A 19,600-nucleotide genomic window follows, 5' to 3' on the forward strand; every position below is an offset into this window, starting at 1 on the left:
CACATTTCAGGGAGGGAGATTTGGGTGGGACGTTTAATTTTTTGGGAGAGCAATTTTTGATTTATTGGGGGGTTATTGAGCTTTGGGGCAAAGGGGCTAAATTATTGAGTTAAATTATTGGGGGGCCCTTATGTGGAGGTTTTTCAGGGGTATCTCCTGTGAGGGGGCAGTGAGAAGGAATTTGGGGCTTTTTTGGGGGGGGAGAAATACTAAAAGTGAGCCCCCCTTCTCCATGAAATTCTCCAATTTGGGGCCATTTTTCTAGAGGGGATTCCCTCCAGTTTTTTTGGGGGGGGAGGAGGCCATGTTTTTTGGGGGGGTCCTCAAAAAAACCCCAAGTTGAGGGGCGACTTGGGGTGAGCTGAGGCCATTTTGCGAGCGGAAAAGCTCTGGGAGGGGGGAATAGCGGCCATTGCGGTGTTTGGCTTATTCTGTTTTAACAAAATTTAAGCCTCTCTTAAGCGGCTTCCCATCTATTAAGACGCCCCCCCATGTATAAGTATTTTTGGGGACTCCAATTTAAGAAAATGGCGGGTGGGGGGGAGGAGATGGCTCCGTGTATAAGATGCGCCACATTATTTAGAGTGAAAAAAACCTAGTCTTATACACGGGAAAAAACGGTGATTTGTGGTTGAACCGTTTGATCGGTTGGCCGGGCAACAGATTTTGAATTTGAATACGTGGGCCACAGTTTTTGGTTTAGCGCCTCGGACGCCATCTTGGAAGAGGCCTTTCCTCCCTGTTTGGGACCAAAGTGGGGAAGAAGAAGAAGGCCTCTCCTGAGGGACAAGGCGGGTGTGCCATCGTCCCCTGAAAATGAAGTTTTTTTAGGGGAAAAAAAGCACACAAAAGATTGACCTATAGTGCTTTTCACATGTACCAGTTTAGACAGATTTAATCATTTTGTTCATGACGACTTAATTGCAAAACAGAAACAAAACAGAACCCCGTCAAAATGGTTCACGGCCGGTCAAATAACGGTCATGTTTCTTTAATCTGGTAGTCTCTAAAAAACAATCCATTTCCATTTAAATAAATAATAATTTTTTTTTAATACCCTGCCCTTCCCGGTTCAGAAAACCGGGCTTAGGGCGGCTAACAACAAATTTAAAACAACTGATGCAACAAAAAACAGCATAAAATACAGCATACAACGTGAATAGCGATAAATTCAGAATTCAAAAATCAATTTAGGGAGGGGAAATCCAGACCGTTAAAAATCTCCCCATCAAGTTCCACATAACCACTGAGGGATGGCAGACTGTCATCCGCCACAAAAAAAAACACACGGCCTTTTCTGTGGTGGCCCCTGGCCTTGAGGAATCCCTTCCCAAGGGAAGCCTGCCAGAGCCATACCTTTCTCCCTTGGCCAAGGGCTAGTTGTTCAAGCCTTCCTATTTCACCAAGACTTGTTAGAAAGGCTTTTCTTCTGATTTGGCTTTTCATAAATCTCTGCTGATGCTACTGTTTTTCATTCCTGCCGTTTTAACATCAGCAATTATCCTGTTTTCTTTTTCTTAAAAAAGATCATTTTTATTGATTTCCCAATAGAAAACATCCAATTAAATATCCAATCATAATACTCCAATTAGAAAAATAAAAAAGATCAAATTATAGTCCAAATTGTATTTATTAATTTCTTTGGGGCTCCCCACGGTCTGGATCTCTGGAGCATAACTCCACATCTTCGTCCGGCTTCCCCTCGCAATTATCTTGTTTTCATACCCAAGCTTCGTCTTGGACCTTCACAGGTTTTGGAAGGGCGTCCAGAAAGACCCCCCCCCCAACTTAAAGCGATATATAGTAGTTTCCCCAAAGCAGTTCACAGAAAATACACAAATATAATAATAGCACAATAGCATCTCGAGGCAGATGGTTGCCAACAATGCGGGAACCTTGGTACATAGCAAAACTTATATTGCCCTTGCAACACAACATTGATGCAAAACTTAGACATTCAAGCAAAAAGGTGTAATTGTAAACACCCCTTCTCCTTGCTAGCAGAGAGTTTTAAATTTTTATCTGTTTCCCTTCTTCCCAGAAAAATGTCGGACAAAGAAGAGGCAGCAGGAGAGGGTTGCCAGAAAATAATTGCCGCAGCATCTCTGCAGAAAGATCGGATGCAGTCGCCTTGGAGGGAAGGACAACTTCTAACCGTTCAGGAGCCTCTTCCTTCTCCAGAGCTCTCTGGATCCGCTAGCGGTGCCACACAAGGAAAGGGTAGATGCGGAAGAGGGTGGACTGGGCTTGAAAGGAGAATTAATAACGCTGTGGTTGCAACTTTGCTGTGGTAAAGGTAAAGGAGCCCTGGGTTGCGGCGCTCATCTCGCTTTCAGGCCGAGGGAGCCGGCGTTTGTCCACAGACAGCTTTCCGGGTCATGTGGCCAGCAGGACTAATAATAATAATAATAATTTATACCCCGCCCATCTGGCTGGGTTTCCCCAGCCACTCTGGGCGGCTTCCAACAAAACACTAAAATACAATAATCTATTAAACATTAAAAGCTTCCCTAAACAGGGCTGCCTTCAGATGTCTTCTAAAAGTTTGGTAGTTATTTTTCTCTTGTGCTGGGAGGGCATTCCACATGGCGGGTACCACCACCGAGAAGGCCCTCTGCCTGGTTCCCTGTAACTTCACTTCTCGCAGCGAGGGAACCACCAGAAGGCCCTCGGCGCTGGACCTCAGTGTCCGGGCAGAACAATGGAGGTGGAGACGCTCAGTCAGGTATACTGGACTGAGGCCATTGAGGGCTTTAAAGGTCAGCACCAACACTTTGAATTGTGCCTGGAAACGTACTGGGAGCCAGTGTAGGTCTTTCAGGACCGGTGTTATGTGGTCTCGGCAGCCACTCCTAGTCCCCAGTCTAGCTGCCGCATTCTGGATTAGTTGTAGTTTCCGGGTCACCTTCAAAGGTAGCCCCACGTAGAGCACATTGCAGTAGTCCAAGCGGGAGATAACCAGAGCATGCACCACTCTGGCCAGACAGTCCACAGGCAGAGAGGGTCTCATCCTGCGTACCAGATGGAGCTGATAAACAGCTGCCCTGGACACAGAATGGACCTGCGCCTCCATGGACAGCTGTGAGTCCAGAATGACTCCCAGGCTGCGCACCTGGTCCTTCAGGGGCAGAGTTGCCCCATTCAGGACCAGGGAGTCCTCCATACCCGCACGCCTGCTGTCTCCCAAAAACAGTACTTCTGTCTTGTCAGGATTCAATCTCAATCTGTTAGCAGCCATCCATCCTCCAACTGCCTCCAGACACTCACATAGGACCTTCACCACCCTCACTGGTTCTGATTTGAAAGAGACTAAACTGCTACTGGCGCACGGAGGACTGTGACGAGTGCCAGAGTGCCCGGAAACGCCGTTTACCTTCCCACCACAGTGGTACCTATTTATCTACTTGCACTGGCGTGCTTTCTGCTAGGTTGGCAGGAGCTGGGACAGAACAACGGGAGCTCATCCCATCATGGGGATTCGAACCACCGACCTTATGATCAGCAAGCTCAAAAGGCTCAGTGGTTTAGACCACAGGGCCACCCGCGTCCGCTCTGGCACTCGTCACGGCCCTCCGTGCGCCAGTAGCGGTTTAGTCCTGCTGGCCACATGACCCGGAAAGCTGTCTGTGGACAAACGCCAGCTCCCTTGGCCTGAAATCGAGATGAGCTGCAACCCCAGAGTCGCCTTTGGCTGGACTTACCTTTTTACCATTGCTGTGGTGGTGGGTGGCAGAATATTGTTAGTTTAATCCAGCAGCACTAAGAGGGCAAGGGAATCTGCCAGGTTAAACCTGACGAATGTTGTAGCATTCATGTCCTGTTTGTGGGCTTCGTTAGGGACATCTGGTTGGCCACCATGGAAACAGGATTCTGGACCAGATGGGTCTTTGGTCTCATCCAGCTTCAGGGCTCTGATGCTCTTCACACTAGCAATTTGACCTCTTTGGCGGTGCCTTTTCCTGCAAAATCCAGGGATCCAAAGGCTTAAATTATTCTAGCAACCACTTCATTGCCCTATTATTTTATTTATTTATATTAAATTTTAGGGACGCGGGTGGCACTGTGGGTTAAACCACAGAGCCTAGGACTTGCCAATCAGAAGGTCGGTGGTTCGAATCCCCGCGACGGGGTGAGCTCCCGTTGCTCAGTCCCTGCTCCTGCCAACCTAGCAGTTCGAAAGCACATCAAAGTGCAAGTAGATAAATAGGTACCACTCCGGCGGGAAGGTAAATGGCGTTTCCGTGCGCTGCTCTGGTTGCGCCAAAAGCGGCTTAGTCCTGCTGGCCACATGACCCGGAAGCTGTACGCCGGCTCCCTTGGCCAGTAAAACGAGATGAGTGCCGCAACCCCAGAGTCAGCCACAACTGGACCTAATGGTCTGGGGTCCCTTTACCTTTTATATTAAATTTAGAATCAACCCATCCTCCCAAGCTTAAGCTGTAATGCATATGCTAAAAGTTGCCACAGGATTCTTTTAGTGCTTGAGCTGTGTCAGCTCAAAGGGCGGATTCTTACAGTATATGATGAATAGTGCAGAAAGTGATTCCTAGAAAAGTCTACGTATCTCAAGAGTTTGAAAATAAGTAGTAGTAGATCTGCAGCAGCTACACATTTTCGTTTGTAATCACAATTCTAACCATGCGGTCCATTTATTTTGTCAAGCTTTCTGTACGTGAAATGCTTCTTAATAAATATTTTACAAAGCACTGGAGGTGAATGTCTGATAAAAGGTAACCAGATGTACACACTTCTCGACTCTGCAGTGGGAAAAATGAGAACTTGTTAAATTTAGTAAAGGTTAAAAGCACATTCTTCCTTCTTGTACAGGAGGTATGGGTGACGTCACGAAGCAGACTGGGTCTTGTTAACCATCACCCACCCCAACTGTTTCTACCTTAAGTAGGTCTTTTTGCCCTGCCTCGTGGTAAGATTTATATCAGTTGTGGATTAATGTAAATAAAACTGCATGGTTGCTGCAGGTCTACCCCCTGTTTTCTTTCTCTTCGTGTGTAGACATTGGGAGCTGGAATGTCAGTATATTTTGTGGGTGTTGAGGGTAACAGGGAGATTCCTGCTTTCCTTTCTGCCCCTCTCTCCTGTTTTGTTTCTCTGCTTTGCACCCCTCCTCACTTCCCCACTGATATTCTTTCTGCAGCACACCTTCTGCCCTCGGCTTCTTTTAAGGAGCCGCTCCTGGATGGATGGGATCAACCAATCGATGATGTTTCGGATGCACAACTGGAGAAGCAAAATGAAAGTATGTCTTGTGTGTCACACCCACACCCTATATTGAAAGCGGGCATAGGCAAACTCGGCCCTCCAGATGTTTTGGGACTACAACTCCCATCATCCCTAGCTAACAGGACCAGTGGTCAGGGATGATGGGAACTGTAGTCTTTTTTATTTTATTTTACCATTGTACTGTGGAGAGCGTATTAACTCACGGTCTGTGTGTGTGGTTTGGGAGCTGCACGGCCAGGGGAAAAACAATGCTGTCCAGGGTTGTAAAGACTGCAGAGAGAATAATTGGGTGCACTCTTCCCACCTTGGATCAAATCTATGCTTCCAGGTGCCATAAAGAAGGTGCAGAGATAGTGCAGGATAGCGTGCACCCCGGAAATGATCTCTTTCAGCTTCTGCCTTCTGGGTTATAAAGACTAGGACTAGCCGGCTGAGAAACAGTTTCTACCCAAATGTGATTTTGGTTTTAAACGCAATGGAAGGTAGTCTCTATGGGAGTATATTGTATTTAATTATGGGGTATCAGAGCTTTTAGGGGGCTAACCAGGTTGGGATAGTTGGGATAGCAGGCTTGTTGGTTTTTGAATGTCTTATGTAGATTTTTCAATTCCGTTGTTCTGTATGGGAGAATGGCAATAAAGATGATCTTTATTGTAATAAAAATAAATAAATCTGGAGGGCCGAGTTTGCCTACGCCTGATTTAAAACACGTGGCTTTAAAAATCCTGGGAACAGATGGCAGTGTGTTTCTCACAGAGCTACAGTTCCCAGCATACTTCCCGGCAAGCAGCGTACTTTGAATGTACAGTTTCTACCTAGTAAACGTTCACTCCCTTTCCATCAGTGGCGTAGCGTGGGGGGTGCAGGGGGGGCCGGCCGCACCAGGCGCAACATCTGGGGGTTAGGGGGCGCAAATCCACGGGTTAGGGGGCGCAAATCCATGGGTTAGGGGGCGCAAATTACTTGCCTTGCCCCGAGTGCTGACAACCCACGCTACGCCACTGCTTTCCATGGATACTCTGAATTCTAGAATAGTGAAGTGGTCTAAACAGCTTGGAGAGGCACCCTCCCCACCCATTCTCATAAGGGCTAGGAATGAGCTCTGGTTTTCTGAAGGTGTGTAGCATGGTGCGTTCTCTGTGGTTCTGCGACTACCAGGGAAAGGTGCTCTGCACATGTTCAGAGCTGCTCTTGTCGCCTTGTATGTCCCAACGCACTGAGAGGCATTTCTGAAGTTGAGTTCTGTCTCTCCAAACTGGTAGAGGCTGAACATTTCCTTTCCAATCCTAAAGCGTGTGGGTGGCTTCACACACAAACGTAGAAAGGAGGTTATCATGGGAATGGCACAATGTACTGTACCGCAAATTGTACCAGGCAGATTTAATACAAGGTGGCTGTCTCTCAGTACATCTCTTCACCTCAGTTGCCTTTTGTGTCTTGTAGGCTTGCCTGTTCTCTCAGTTTCTTCTGTAAAACCTCGGCCTCCTGGTAAGAATAACATTCTTCAAGAACATGGCTTTCCTTTAACTTATTAATTCCTTGTCCTATATCCATAACTTTCATGTGTTGTTCATAGCAAATGTTGAATGCATTTATTCCTTTTAATAGTCTTCCTGCTTTTTAAGATGCAAGTGACAAACTGCCTGTGGCCTTTTGCCTTACCTACACTTGGTACAGGGTTCTGCACAAGGGCAACTATAGGGCTGGGAAAGACCCCTTCCAGAGATCTTTGAGAGCCCCTGGCAAACACTGCCAAGGGAAGGGGAACTTTTTTCAGCCTGAGGCTTGCATTCCAACCTTTTGGGGGCCTCATCCTGGTGTTGGCCAGGGCCAGAGGCAAAAGGAGGTGGGTCCGTAGATGTGACTCTTGCTTTGTGTAGCAGGTTACATCCCAGCCACCCAAAAACTAGAGGTTTCTACACAGACAGTGGTACCTTGGTTCTCAAACGCCTTGGTACTCAAACAACTTGGAACCCAAACACTGCAAACCCGGAAGTAAGTGTTCTGGTTTGCGGACTTTTTTCGGAAACCAAACGTGCTCCGCTTTGAGTCTTACCCTGCAGATTTGAGTGCCACACTTCCATTTTGAGTGTTACGCTGAGGTCTGTCTGTTTTTGCTATTCATTTTGTGTTTTTGTGACTGTGCGGAACCCGGTTCAGCTACTGATTGATTGATTGTGTGACTGCAGTACATTGTTTATTGCTTTCATTTTATGGATCAATGGTCTCGTTAGATAGTAAAATTCATGTTAAATTGCTGTTTTAGGGGTTGTTTTTAAAAGTCTGGAATGGATTGATCCATTTTGCACTACTTTCTATGGGAAAGTGTGCCTTGGTTTTGGAATGCTTTGGTTTTGGAATGGACTTGCGGAATGGATTAAGTTTGAGAACCAAGGTACCACTGTACAGGACATGCCTGCCTCTCCATCTTAGGCTAGCAAGAGATATTACTGCTATTCAAAGGAAACATTCCAGCCAGGCAAAAGCCCTTTTCTGGAGGTTTGGGGGTTTTTTTGGTCCCTTCCCTCAATCGCTCTTTTCCCACCTCCCACTTCCTGTTGTGGACTTGTGTGCATGCCCCTTGAAAAACAAACAAACCAGGAACTGCGCAAGAGGAAATGTTTCCTGCCTTAGATATCTTGTGACCCAGTGGGCAAAATGGAGGCTCGTGGCGGGGGGCAATACTTATTTCCATTTGCTGTATTTTTTTTACAAATCTTTTGTACTGATACCTTGTGCAAGAGTGTTGTTTACCTGACTAAGGCTTGCATAGGAGTAAATATAAAGAGGTTCTCTGCAGTATCTCTGCATTAATTTAAAAAACCCCCAAAGATACTCTAGACCCATCATCTTCACAATAGCATTACAAGTGAAGGTGATCATGAGAGTGGCATTGCTTCCTGTGGCATGTATGCGTCCATCCCACTATTACTGTAGGTTTTTGTAGTGTTTTGAAGACTTTCAAAACCTTTTAGAGCAGAAACAGTGGTGACACGAAAGCAAATGCTTCTTTCTTCCCACATTCAACCCTTAAAACCAGGGGTCAGCAAACTTTTTCAGGTCAACTGTCCCTCAGACCTTGTGGGGGGCCAGACTATATTTTGAAAAGATAAAAAAGAATGAATTCCTATGCCCCGCAAATAACCCAGAGATGCATTTTAAATAAAAACACACATTCTACTCATGTAAAAAGACACTGATTCCCGGACCGTCCACAGGACGGATTTAGAAGGCAATTGGGCCGGATCTGGCCCCCGGGCCTTAGTTTGCCTGCCCATGCTTAAAACTGCCGTCTGTCTCCAGCCCTGTCCAGCAAGTGTCCACTCTCTTTCCATGAGGTCTCTTGCATTTGAAAAATGGTACTGGGGCTGATCCCCACATGACATTAGATCTCGTCACGTTTGCAGAATAAGCAGAGGTGTCCAAACAGTTACTCCAAGGAAAACAACCTGCCCCCTTTCTCTCCACCAGAAATCGAAGTTTCCCACACACAACGCTGTGCCGCTATTACCAGTGATATTTGTGAAATGCTTATCGGAGAAGACGTGCGGTACCAAGGCTGCATGAGCAGTGTGGCAGCATTCATACTGGAGAGAGGTGAGCCACTGGCGCCCTGTCGTCTTTGGGGTGTTGCTGGTTTTTTTTGCGGGGGTGGAATCCTACCTGGACTTTAGGCATGATGGCTGTACTGACTCTCAAGGATGAACGGCAGAATACCGCTGAGTGTCAGCTGCTGAGGAGCAACAACTTCATGGCTTGCTGGATTGCTTTCTGGAGACAACCGGTTGGCCACTATGGGAAATGAGATGCTGGTCTGGAGCAGGAATTCCCAAACTTTTTTGGTCCACTGTTCCTCTGGTTTCATAATGTATCTCCAGTGCCTCTTCCCGCTGCGACAGGAAGGTAAACGGTGTTTCTGTGTGCTCTGGCTTCTGCCACGGTGTTCTGTTGCGCCAGAAGCAGTTTAATAAAAATAAAAAAAATAAAATTTTATTTATATCCAACCTTCCCCAGCTGAAGCCGGGCTCGATTGGTAGCTGCCCAGAATGGCTGGGGAAACTCAGCCAGATGGGCGGGGCATAAATAAATTATTATTATTATTATTATTATTATTATTATTATTATTATCATCATCATCATCATCATCATCATCATCATCATCATCAGAGCTTAGTTCTGCTGGCCACATGACACAGAAAGCTGTATGCGGACAAACGCCGGCTCCCTCGGCCTGAAAGCGAGATGAGCGCCACAACCCCATAGTCGCCTTTGACTGGACTTAACTGTCCAGGGGTCCTTTACCTTAGGGACACGGGTAGCGCTGTGGTCTAAACCACTGAGCCTCTTGGGTTTGCTGATCAGAAGGTTGGCGGTTCAAATCCCCACAATGGGGTGAGCTCCCGATGCTCAGTCCCTGCTCCTGCCAACCTAGCAGTTCAAAAGCATGCCAGTGCAAGTAGATAAATAGGTACTGCTGCAGCAGGGAGGTAAACGGCGTTTCCATGCGCTCTGGGACTTGTGACAGTGTCCCGTTGCACCAGAAACGGTTTAGTCCTGCTGGCCACATGACCTGGAAGGCTGTCTGTGGACAAACAGACAGCTTGACCTGAAAAGCGAGATGAGCACTGCACTCCATAGTCGCCTTTGACTGGATTTAACCGTCCTTTGACTGGATTTAACCGTACCATATTAAAAACATTATTCAGAATAGCAGTTTGCAAGACCCACTGGGGAATATAATAACACAATAAATTTCAAAACAGTAACAATTAATTGCATATTTATTCAAAATCAAGTTAAAACTATTTAGTTTAATTAGTTAACAAAATAGATGAGCTTGATACCAGCTTTTCAAAGACTGATAATCTTCGATGTGCAATTAGGATAATTTTATAAAATAAAATTGATAGTAAGTGAAATAACATGGAGAAAGTAAAGTCTAAGCACGTATTTAAGGAATTTAATTTGGGAACGCAAGGAGAAGATAAGCCTTGTAAAATTGAATCACAAATGTATACTATACACAAAGCAAGTATGAATAATGGTTTATTTTTTATTTCTCGTTTTGCCTATAAGATCTCTTGTACATTTCTGTTACAAAGTTTTCAACCAGTAAAGCATATTAAAAAACAACAACAAAGACTGATAATCATTTGTGCTTTCAATGCCCCTTTTGCCCCTTGCCTCTTAGTGCCCTCCTGGGTAATCCCACCGGTACAGCGCACTTTGGGAGCCACTGGTCTGGATGGATCCTTGCTCTGATCCATCAGAGTTCTTCTTACATTCTTCAGAGGAAGGAAATGCAAAGTAGTTCTAAAGGTGGGAGGGATGGAAACTCCATCTAGTTGGGGTCCTATACCAGCTCCAAGCAATAGGTTGCAGCAGTTTTGGCCTGTTCCCCACTCAGCAGAGCAGTCAGCATAAGGTTTAATTTGGCCCAAATGTTTGCTAGGCAAGGGGCTGCTGCCTCCCTGGAAATTCCCTCCCTGTTTTGAGCCAGCCTTTGAAGTCGCAATTAACATTTTGACACTTCCTTTCCTGTCCCTTCAGAGGTTGCCAACAGCCCGAGCTCCTACAAGGAGACCTACGAGCTGGTTGCCCTGGGAACGGGAGATGTATGCTACGAGGGCTGGATGGAGTTCAAAGGCAGGAGAATCCATGATATGCATGGGCTAGTGGTTGCCCGCAGAGCGCTTCTGAGGTAAGGCACCCCTTCTTCCCAGCGCTGATGTGCAGTGCTGGTTTTATTGGCCAGGTTAAAGAAGAGCAATTTAGGAGGGAAGCAGCAGGTTGAAGGCAGGATGAGATTTTACAAGTGAATCAGTTTTGCCTTCTGACCAAACTGCGGGAGGCAGTGGAAGACAGAAGTGCCTGGCGTGCTCTGGTCCATGGGGTCATGAAGAGTCGGACACGACTAAACAACAGCAACAATTTTGCCTGGAAATCACAAGAGGTTCTTATTTCTAATCCTAGATGTTGGGGACTGGTTGGGATAACCTAATGATCAGGGAAACTCACTTGGTATCTGCTCAGAGGTATTCTCTAATGCTGCCTTGCATGTTCTAGAGACGAACCCTCTTATCACTAGAAAGCCCATGACTGGAGTTGGTAGCCAGCTATAGCCCCCACACTGAGAAAGGGAGTTCTTCAAACAGAGGAGCAGAGGAGTTTGGCAACAAAACTGAGGAGCAATGGGGTTTCTTCAGGCGTTGCCCAGTTACTTTGGTTGGTGTCGTGTTTCAAAGATACATGTCTCAGTTACATGGATTGGGGAGAAAATCAATTTTTGTTTGCACTTTAACGAGAAGCTGCCGAATTCACAGTTCACTATCCAGTGTGCAAACTGAAACATAGCTCTCTTTCAAAATCTGGAATTTTATGGCTTTAGTTTTTTATTAATCAAAACAAACTCCTGTAACAATCAACTGATATGTGAAACAATGATTACAGAGGGTAAAGTAGGCAAACTACAATCTCTTATATTGATATACATGGAAGGGGGTGGGAAGAAGAAGAAGAAACAGAAGAGAAGGGAGTATCTGGAGGTGGGTGGCAGGAGATTGCCCTGCAGTCTGATTGAAGGCCCAAAGACACAACAGCCTTTACAAGCTACAATATTTGGTATTCCCAGGTACTTATACAAGCAGCTCCTGATGTTCTGCTGCCAAGACCCCGCCGCCCTTGAGAAGTGCATCTTCCGCCTGGCAGAGGACGGGGTGCACCTGACTCTGAAACCAAATTACTTTCTGCATCTCTACCTGAGTCGGAGGCCCAAAGGAGCTTCAGAGAGCACCCGGTGAGTGTTTGCCTGTGGCTCAGAGCAGGATACAGAGCAGAAAGGTCTCGGTGTGTGGAAGTGAGAGGTAGCAGGCAAGAGGAGAGAGAGATCATGAAGGTCAGATGGGCTGTTTTGTCTTTGTGGTGGGGATCTCGGTGGCAAGTGGCGGCTGGTCCCTTAGGGCAAATGAGGCACTATCCTGCCAACCTCCACCTGCCCTCACCAGCCCCCGCCACACCTGCCTTCTTACTTGTAACCGTTCTGGGGACTGGCACTTCCTTTTAGCTTTCTCCTTTTGTCTTAGCATTGCCCTTGCAGGAGGTGGAAGGGAGGGGGATGGAACTAGAAGGAGCTGGTTCTGCCTGTTGTTCATTATGGCTCCACTTAGCAGTTGGCCTCCTTGCCCTCTGGCCTCCTGACCCAAAGGGCTGTTTGGGAGAAAGCTAAGAAACCCGGGAGAAGGGTTTTGATCCCCACTCAGGCTACAGGAAGAGGATGGATTGTAGGAGAACTGCAAGCGCTTTGAGAGAGGCATTCACAATTTGTAAGGTGCACACTATTTACTTCTGGCCCACTCTTGTGTTTGGTCGGACAGGTTTTTGAAGCAAGCCCCCAAAACCTGTAAAAGCTATTTATCTTCCCTTTCTATGGTTTTTTGACAATTGACAAAATAGCTGCTCAGCAGCCAAGCTTGCATCAGGCGAAGTTTTGTCTATCTTTGCATTTCCTCCAATCCAAGAGGCTGCTTTTGGCATCAACAACAAAAGAATAATACTTTTAATTTATTATATTCTGCCTTATTTCCATCATAGCTTTCCAGGTAACATGCAGGGTTCCCTGTGTTACGATATAGAAGCAATGCGGCAGCGAGCTTGAAAGCAAAACATAAATGGGAATGTTGGGACTGTTTTGTGGGAAACAGAGGGACAGTCTATTTACAGTGCGAAGCACCGGAATTAGCTCAGAGTGTAATATGAGCTGTACAGGAAGTACAGGAGGAGTTTGTCTCTCTGCTGTTGGAGTTTGAAGAGAGCAGACGTGTTTTCTGTAACGCTGCAAAAGACAGAAATAAAGGCATGTAAATTGTCTATCTCTTTCCCCTGCCCATGGGGGGGGGGCAGGAAAGAGTGGTGTGTTCTTCTCACGTTGAGGAAGATCGCTGATCGCGACCTTGCCTGGATCCTGCCGGAGAATGCAGACAGGGAGGTCAACCGGAGATCAAGCCAGGTGCCTGGAGAGTGGCCAGTTTCTCCTGATAATGGCTTGAATCCCAACACCCTGGCGGTCTCTGTCAGCACATTGGCATCATTCTGTTTCTTCAGACCACCCCATGGGATCTTCCAGTCCCAATTCCTGTACCTGAATCCTCCCCATACTTCCCTCTCTGAGTTGATTGAATTTCCCCTTCCCCTCCTGTGGCCTGCAGGATTGTGTCTCCACAGCCGAATCCATCCATTGGGCTCCACATCAGCGTTAAAGGGGTCCTCAGGCCCATCTCCTACTGCCGCCCCAGCGCGCTGTCTGCCCACGTCTACTGTGTCTCCAGCAGCGACAAGCTGACCCGCTGGAGTGCCTTGGGAGTGCAGGGGGCCCTTCTCAGCCACATCATCCACCCGGTGTACATCACCAGCATTGTCCTAGGTGACGTATGTTTTTGTTACTACAGAACTCACATAAAGAGCCCATGAACTGTATTGGCAGCATCCAAACTGCAGAAATGTTTCCATTCCACGCTTGTACATCCCAGGACACTGGGCTTTCCTTGCCTTGGGGCACTAAATGAACAAAAATCCCCTGACCGTTAGGTCCAGTCGCGGACGACTCTGGGGTTACGGTGCTCATCTCGCTTTACTGGCCAAGGGAGCTGGCGTACAGCTTCCGGATCATGTGGCCAGCATGACTAAGCCCCTTCTGGTGAACCAGAGCAGCGCACGGAAACACCGTTTACCTTCCCGCCAGAGTGGTACCTATTTATCTACTTGCACTTTGACGTGCTTTCGAACTGCTAGGTTGGCAGGGAGCTCACCCCGTCGCAGGGATTCGAACCGCCGACCTTCTGATCGGCAAGCCCTAGTGGTTTAGACCACAGTGCCACCTGCATCCCTATTTTGAGCTTTATCAGCATGCTAATACACAGGGTCCTAAGGAGCCTCTGAGGGGTCCCTCTTGCAGGTGATGCCCCCAAAACCAACTCTCTGGGGCTTTCAAAAATAAAAAAATGGGGGGGACACTCCCTTCAGGGGTACCACCTCTCTCCACATGAACCAACCTGGACTTGGAGATCATCCTCTGAGGCCCTTCTCTCCTCCACAAGAGGTCAAGAGGGTGGCAACACAAGAACAGGGCCTTTTCTGCAGTGGCTCCCATTTGTGGAATCCTCTCCCCAAGGAGATTCATCTGGTGCCTTCATTACACCCTTTTAGATGTCAGTTGAAAATGTTCCTCTTCAGCCAGGCCTTCGGCTGATTGACATTGGATGCTCTTTTAAATGTGTTGTAGGAGGGGCGGATTATTGGTTTGTTTTCGTTATTTTAATTCTGTATTTTTTGCTTTTATATTGTAACTCTGTGTTGTAAACTGCTCTGAGATCTATAGATGAAGGGTGGCATTCAGATTTAATAAATGAAATAGTCATAGTAATACCCCATGGCACAGGAAGTGCAGGGGCAGGTCGGGGCTCCTTAAATGGCAGCTGAGCTATTTATTGCCTTGCCCCTCTCTATGACTGCAGCTTAAATCACATCAGTCCTCAGTTGTCCTGGGCAGGGTTGGCAGCCCCCAGAGTCCTCTAGTGGGGTGCAGATGTGGGGCTGGCTGTGCACTAAGCTCCCTTAGACTACATCAGCCTTGGAATTCGCTACCTTCTCCTCGCAAGTAACTTGCTCTCTCTCCTAATTTCACATTTCAGCTGATCCTTACCAAGACCACGACACCCTCCATAAGGTCATCAATGAGCGATTGAACCTGGCAGCCTCGGATAGCTTGCCAAAGCCATTTAACCACAGACAGATATACCTTTTCAAGGGTCCCTGTGCCGCTTCCCTTGACACGCCAGCAGAGTTTCGCTCCTTGAGCTTCAACTGGTGTGGGGGAGACGAGATGCTGGAACTAGTGAACGCAGCTGTTGGGAAGGCAGTACAGGAGTGAGTTTGGGGCACTGGGGGCTTGGGTGTGGGAATGGGGTAGGCCTATGAGAGTGTGTGTGTGTGTGTGTCAAGCAGAGGCTTGACAACCATATGTCAGGAGTGCTCTGATGGTGTTTCCTGCTTGGCAGGGGGTTGGACTCGGTGGCCCTTGTGGTCTCTTCCAACTCTAGGATTCTATGATTCTGTGATTCTATGTGTGTGTGTGTGTTAGGAATCAGTTGTGGTTTTACTACTAATAAAAGGATCCAAACTTGACAAGCAGAATTCGGTGGCTTCTCTGTTTCTGTAAATGATGCTCTTTATGCAGGCACCCCTTGTGCTAATAAGTCATTTGGGTTGTTCAGGAGCAGGGGCAGCCAGTCAAAAGTAAAGACCGACAATGTCTCTATGTGTTTGGGTATCTGGGAATTTACTGCTTTACAGGTGGTTGAAATGGGAAACAGCTGAGGGTTAGCTACTGTTTGATGCCAAGTTTTGCTTCAGGCCTGTGTTTTGGGAGGCAGGGGGCTGAGAAAGAAAAGGTCCTCCAGCTGTTGGGAGTCCAGTGCAGTCTTCCCTACCTCTAAGCTCTAAACGTTGGCAACAAAACCATAAAGAAATTCAAATCCAATACTAAAGGCTACTTTGTCACTACTGATAGGCTAAAAATGGCTGCATGTCAATGGAACACTATAGTTTGTTTTTTCTTAAAATGAGGACTTACTCCTGCACATAACCACATCGCATGTAGGAAGAGTGTGTGTGTTTGCACGGGTCATGTTAGAAAGGAAGGCATAGTGGTAATTGCTGAATTCAGATTCTGTTAATTCCACACATTTTCTCAAATTTGGATTCTTGAGTCAGAACCTGGCCATTCTCACTCCTGTCCTTTCTTGGTACTGTGGTTGAATTGTGTGCTGGGACACACTGGCTTTTGTTGAGGTCCTGCTTCGTTCTGAGGTGTTGCTGTTGATTCATGTAAAGCCCCTCGTTGATGGATCGCTCTTGCCTCCGCCAGCATGGCAAATCCATTTGACCAGTACCGCCCAAGTCGGCTCTGCAAGGCTGCCATGCTGAAATCCTTCAGGAAGGTGGCTCAGGAGATGAAGAGAGAAGACTTGATGCTGCTGCCCACATATTATGAAGCCAAGGTGAGTCTTTTCAGTTGTGTGTGATGGGTTTGGGTTCCCTTGTTTTCCTTTCATTGAGGTGGTCTGTTCTTGATGGGGTTACACATCCTCTGAAGAAGCAGGTACGTAGCTTGAGGGTACTTCTGGGTCCATTGAAGTTGCTTGAGTCTCAGGTGCAAAGTCCTTTTCATCAGCTTCGGCTGGTGGCCCAGCCGTGCACCTGTCTAGACAGGGATAGTCTAACTTTTGTTGTCTGTGCTCAGATAACTAGGTTAGATTGCTGCAACATGTTATACATAGGGCTGCCTCTGAAACTTCAGCTGATGCATGTTGCTCACAGAGGCAAGACAGTTTGAGCATATAAGGCCAATCCTGGCCCGACTGCAGTGTCTGTCAATTACTTTCTGGGCCCAATTCAAAGTGATGGTTTTGACTTATGAAGCCCTAAACAGCTCAAGACTTCATTACAGTACCTCAAGCACCGCCTCTCCTCATATGAACTGACCCAGGCTCTGTAATAATAATAATAATAATAATAATAATAATAATAATAATAATAATAATAATAATAATATATTTATATGCCACCCATCTGACTGGGTGAGCCCAGCCACCTGAGGCCCTTCTCCATGTGTCTCAGTGAGAAGACCAGAGGGTGGCAACACAAGAGGGGGCCTTTTATGCAGTGGCTCCCTGTTCATGGAATGCCTTCCCCTCAGGAAGGTTGTATTTGTTTCATTAAGTATTTTGTATTCTCATTTTCTATTTTATGTTGTGAATGAATTGCCCAGGGATCTTCGGATGAAGGGCAGTATATAAATTTAATAACGAGAAAAAAGATGATAAAGAAAATAAGTAAATAAGGAGAATTTCAAGGTGGGTGTTGGTGGGCTCTCAAATCTTTCTCCCGAACATCCCTTCTAGACTCCTCCTTTCTTTCCCTCAACTAGGTCAAAGCTGAGGTCTATCAGACAGCCAAGCGCCAGGTGTATGCCCAGCTGAGTTCTCAAGACTTTGGCAAGTGGCCCCAAAAGCAGTTGGTGGACATCTTCTCCAGTTAGACTGCCCTGCCGGCTAAGCTACTGCCTGTATACTGGAGACATTTTAGCCTTAAGGTGGATGCATGGGTGGGTGTGCGCAAGGCTGGTAAATCTTCACCTAGCAAATGGAGAGCTCTAAATGTTGCTGTACTTTTGGGGTGAATGGGGCTATAAATGTTTAAATACATCGTTTTGCCGTGATGCCGTTTTCACAGCGGTCCTTTCCTATGATGGAATAGGAAAGTCGGGTGTGTAACTGAGGCTGAAATTTCTGACTTGACATTTACTTAGAGTTCTACTTTTTCTTTGTACCTGCTTTGGGGCTGTGTCCAAACACAGCCACAAACTATGGTGATTGCTTTGGGAATGAGGCACAGAAAGCCCTGAGCTCTCCCACTCCCCTGCCTCTCCTCTGGGATGGGTAACGAAACAGGCTTGTTTCAGCACAGACCATAGTTAAGATTAACCTCGGTTTAGGATTTGCACGTATGGTTAATCAAAAAAGGAAGTGAAAGCTTCTGATCTCTCAACCCTGCTGGAGGAAGAGAGCGGGCAGTGTGCAGCCTCCCTCTGTAGTTTATTCCTGGAATAATATACAATGGGCTATTAAACCATAGTTTATTGTTACATTTTAATTCAGTTTCTGTTTAATTCAGTGTGTTGCAGGAAGGTCAGGGTAACATGTGAAATACGCACGAGTTGCACAACCATGTGAGAAGGAGGCTGTGTGACAAACTTCTGTGTGCCTCTATAAAGACTGCACATTTCCTTGATCTTTAAATATGCACACACTAATCTCAGAGAACACGTAAGCAAACGTCTTCAGATTTCATTACTGTGGATTTGAAGGCTTAGCTTTGGGGATTTTTATTTATTTATTTTGCTATTTGCAATTGAAACTTTAACAGTTAATGGCAGGATCCAGTTGAACATCCTAGGCCAATTTTTCACTTAAACCACCGTTTGGTTTCTGTCAGCTCCTCTCCACAAATTTTCACACTATGGTTCTGTTTCATGGTGGAGATGAATGAGAAATTGTCACACATTCAGGTTGTACTTAACTGGATGTCTTTTATGACAAGGGGTTTGAGAGCTGGCCGTTTTGTGTTTATTTGGAAATGCACTTGTTTTGGCTGCTAATTTTGCAGAACAGTCTTTGCCGATATTACTACTGAAGTAAAGAATTGCGAACCTTAGAATTTTTGTGTGGCTGTTTGTGCAAATCGAGGCAAAGCTGTGAACTTTACTCTAAAATAGTACCTAGTGTGTCTTGTTAACTGCATGGCCAGGCTTTCCGTACAAACTCTGAAAGCCTTGATCTAAATGAGATGTCCTGGTGCCCTTATTTCAGACACTGATGCGCTGGTTTGGGCACCATTGTGGAAAATGGTATACAAATAATAAGATGATGATTTGGAGCTTCAGGGGCTCAGCAGTTTGTGATCTTACAAGCGAGAAATAAGCAGCAGTAGTAACAACAACAAGCACATTTATATGGTGCTTTAGAGCAGATGGTGGCTAATGTTTTTTGGCCTGAGGATGAGGTCTACATTCATCCTTTGCCAGTCCCCTGGGAGCTGCATGCCAGCAGTGGACGTGGCCAGTCCACACTCTTGGACACAGGCTCTTGCATGCTTGCCCACAGCACCCCCCCCAACTCCCCTGCTAACCCTCCCCCCATCTATGTGGAGATCAGCTAAGAAGGGGGGCTATTGCTCCATCTCTGGTTATCAGGGCAAGTTGGGCTCTCTCCATCGCAGCACACTCTACTTTATTATCATTTTTCTTTTTGTCCCCAGGGTCAAAACTGGTGGAGTCGGGGTGGAGGGACAGGACATTTGCTGGTGACCTAAGTTAGGCCACCCCTTGCTTTAGAGTCTTCAAAATGCTTCCAACACATGTCGCAGCAATCCTTTCAACAACCTTGCCAAGTAGTTTACTATTATCCCCATGTCTTGAGGACCACCTCCTCCCAGATGAATCTGCCTGTGCAATTGGATCAAGATGGGTAGATCGGCTCTGCCGTCTTTTGCTGGTGAATTTCCCAGGGGGGCAGCTGGCTTTTTTGCTGCCTGGTTTCTAGTGGGTGGTGAAGGCAATGCTCTTTACCCAAGACTTTGAGCTTGGGTAGTTGAAATGCTGAATATAGTGTGTGTGTGTGTGTGTGTGTGTGTGTGTGTGAGAGAGAGAGAGAGAGAGAGAGAGAGAGAGAGAGCTTGATGTTCTGTTCTGTTTGGGAGTTGGTGTGCGTTTTCTTTTCCCCTTCCTTGTACAGTCATACCTCGG

At 46.6% G+C, this 19,600-nt stretch overlaps 1 protein-coding gene across 1 annotated transcript in view; it reads left to right on the top strand.

The window, feature by feature from the left end:
- Positions 1-18,513, top strand: part of ADAD2 (adenosine deaminase domain containing 2) — a 32,216-nt gene extending 13,703 nt beyond the window's left edge. Inside the window, exons 12-21 of the mRNA XM_081202282.1 lie at positions 2,042-2,220; positions 5,156-5,257; positions 6,685-6,729; positions 8,713-8,838; positions 10,792-10,942; positions 11,873-12,037; positions 13,446-13,660; positions 14,928-15,162; positions 16,163-16,295; positions 17,225-18,513. Coding sequence (XP_081058408.1) covers positions 2,042-2,220; positions 5,156-5,257; positions 6,685-6,729; positions 8,713-8,838; positions 10,792-10,942; positions 11,873-12,037; positions 13,446-13,660; positions 14,928-15,162; positions 16,163-16,295; positions 17,225-17,335 — 1,462 coding nt within the window. The 3' untranslated portion in view covers positions 17,336-18,513. The remainder of the gene's footprint in view (positions 1-2,041; positions 2,221-5,155; positions 5,258-6,684; positions 6,730-8,712; positions 8,839-10,791; positions 10,943-11,872; positions 12,038-13,445; positions 13,661-14,927; positions 15,163-16,162; positions 16,296-17,224) is intronic.
- The last annotated feature ends 1,087 nt before the right edge of the window (positions 18,514-19,600 follow it).

Source organism: Podarcis bocagei (assembly GCF_964188305.1).
Source record: "Podarcis bocagei genome assembly, chromosome: 7".
NCBI classification, from domain to species: Eukaryota; Metazoa; Chordata; class Lepidosauria; order Squamata; family Lacertidae; genus Podarcis; species Podarcis bocagei.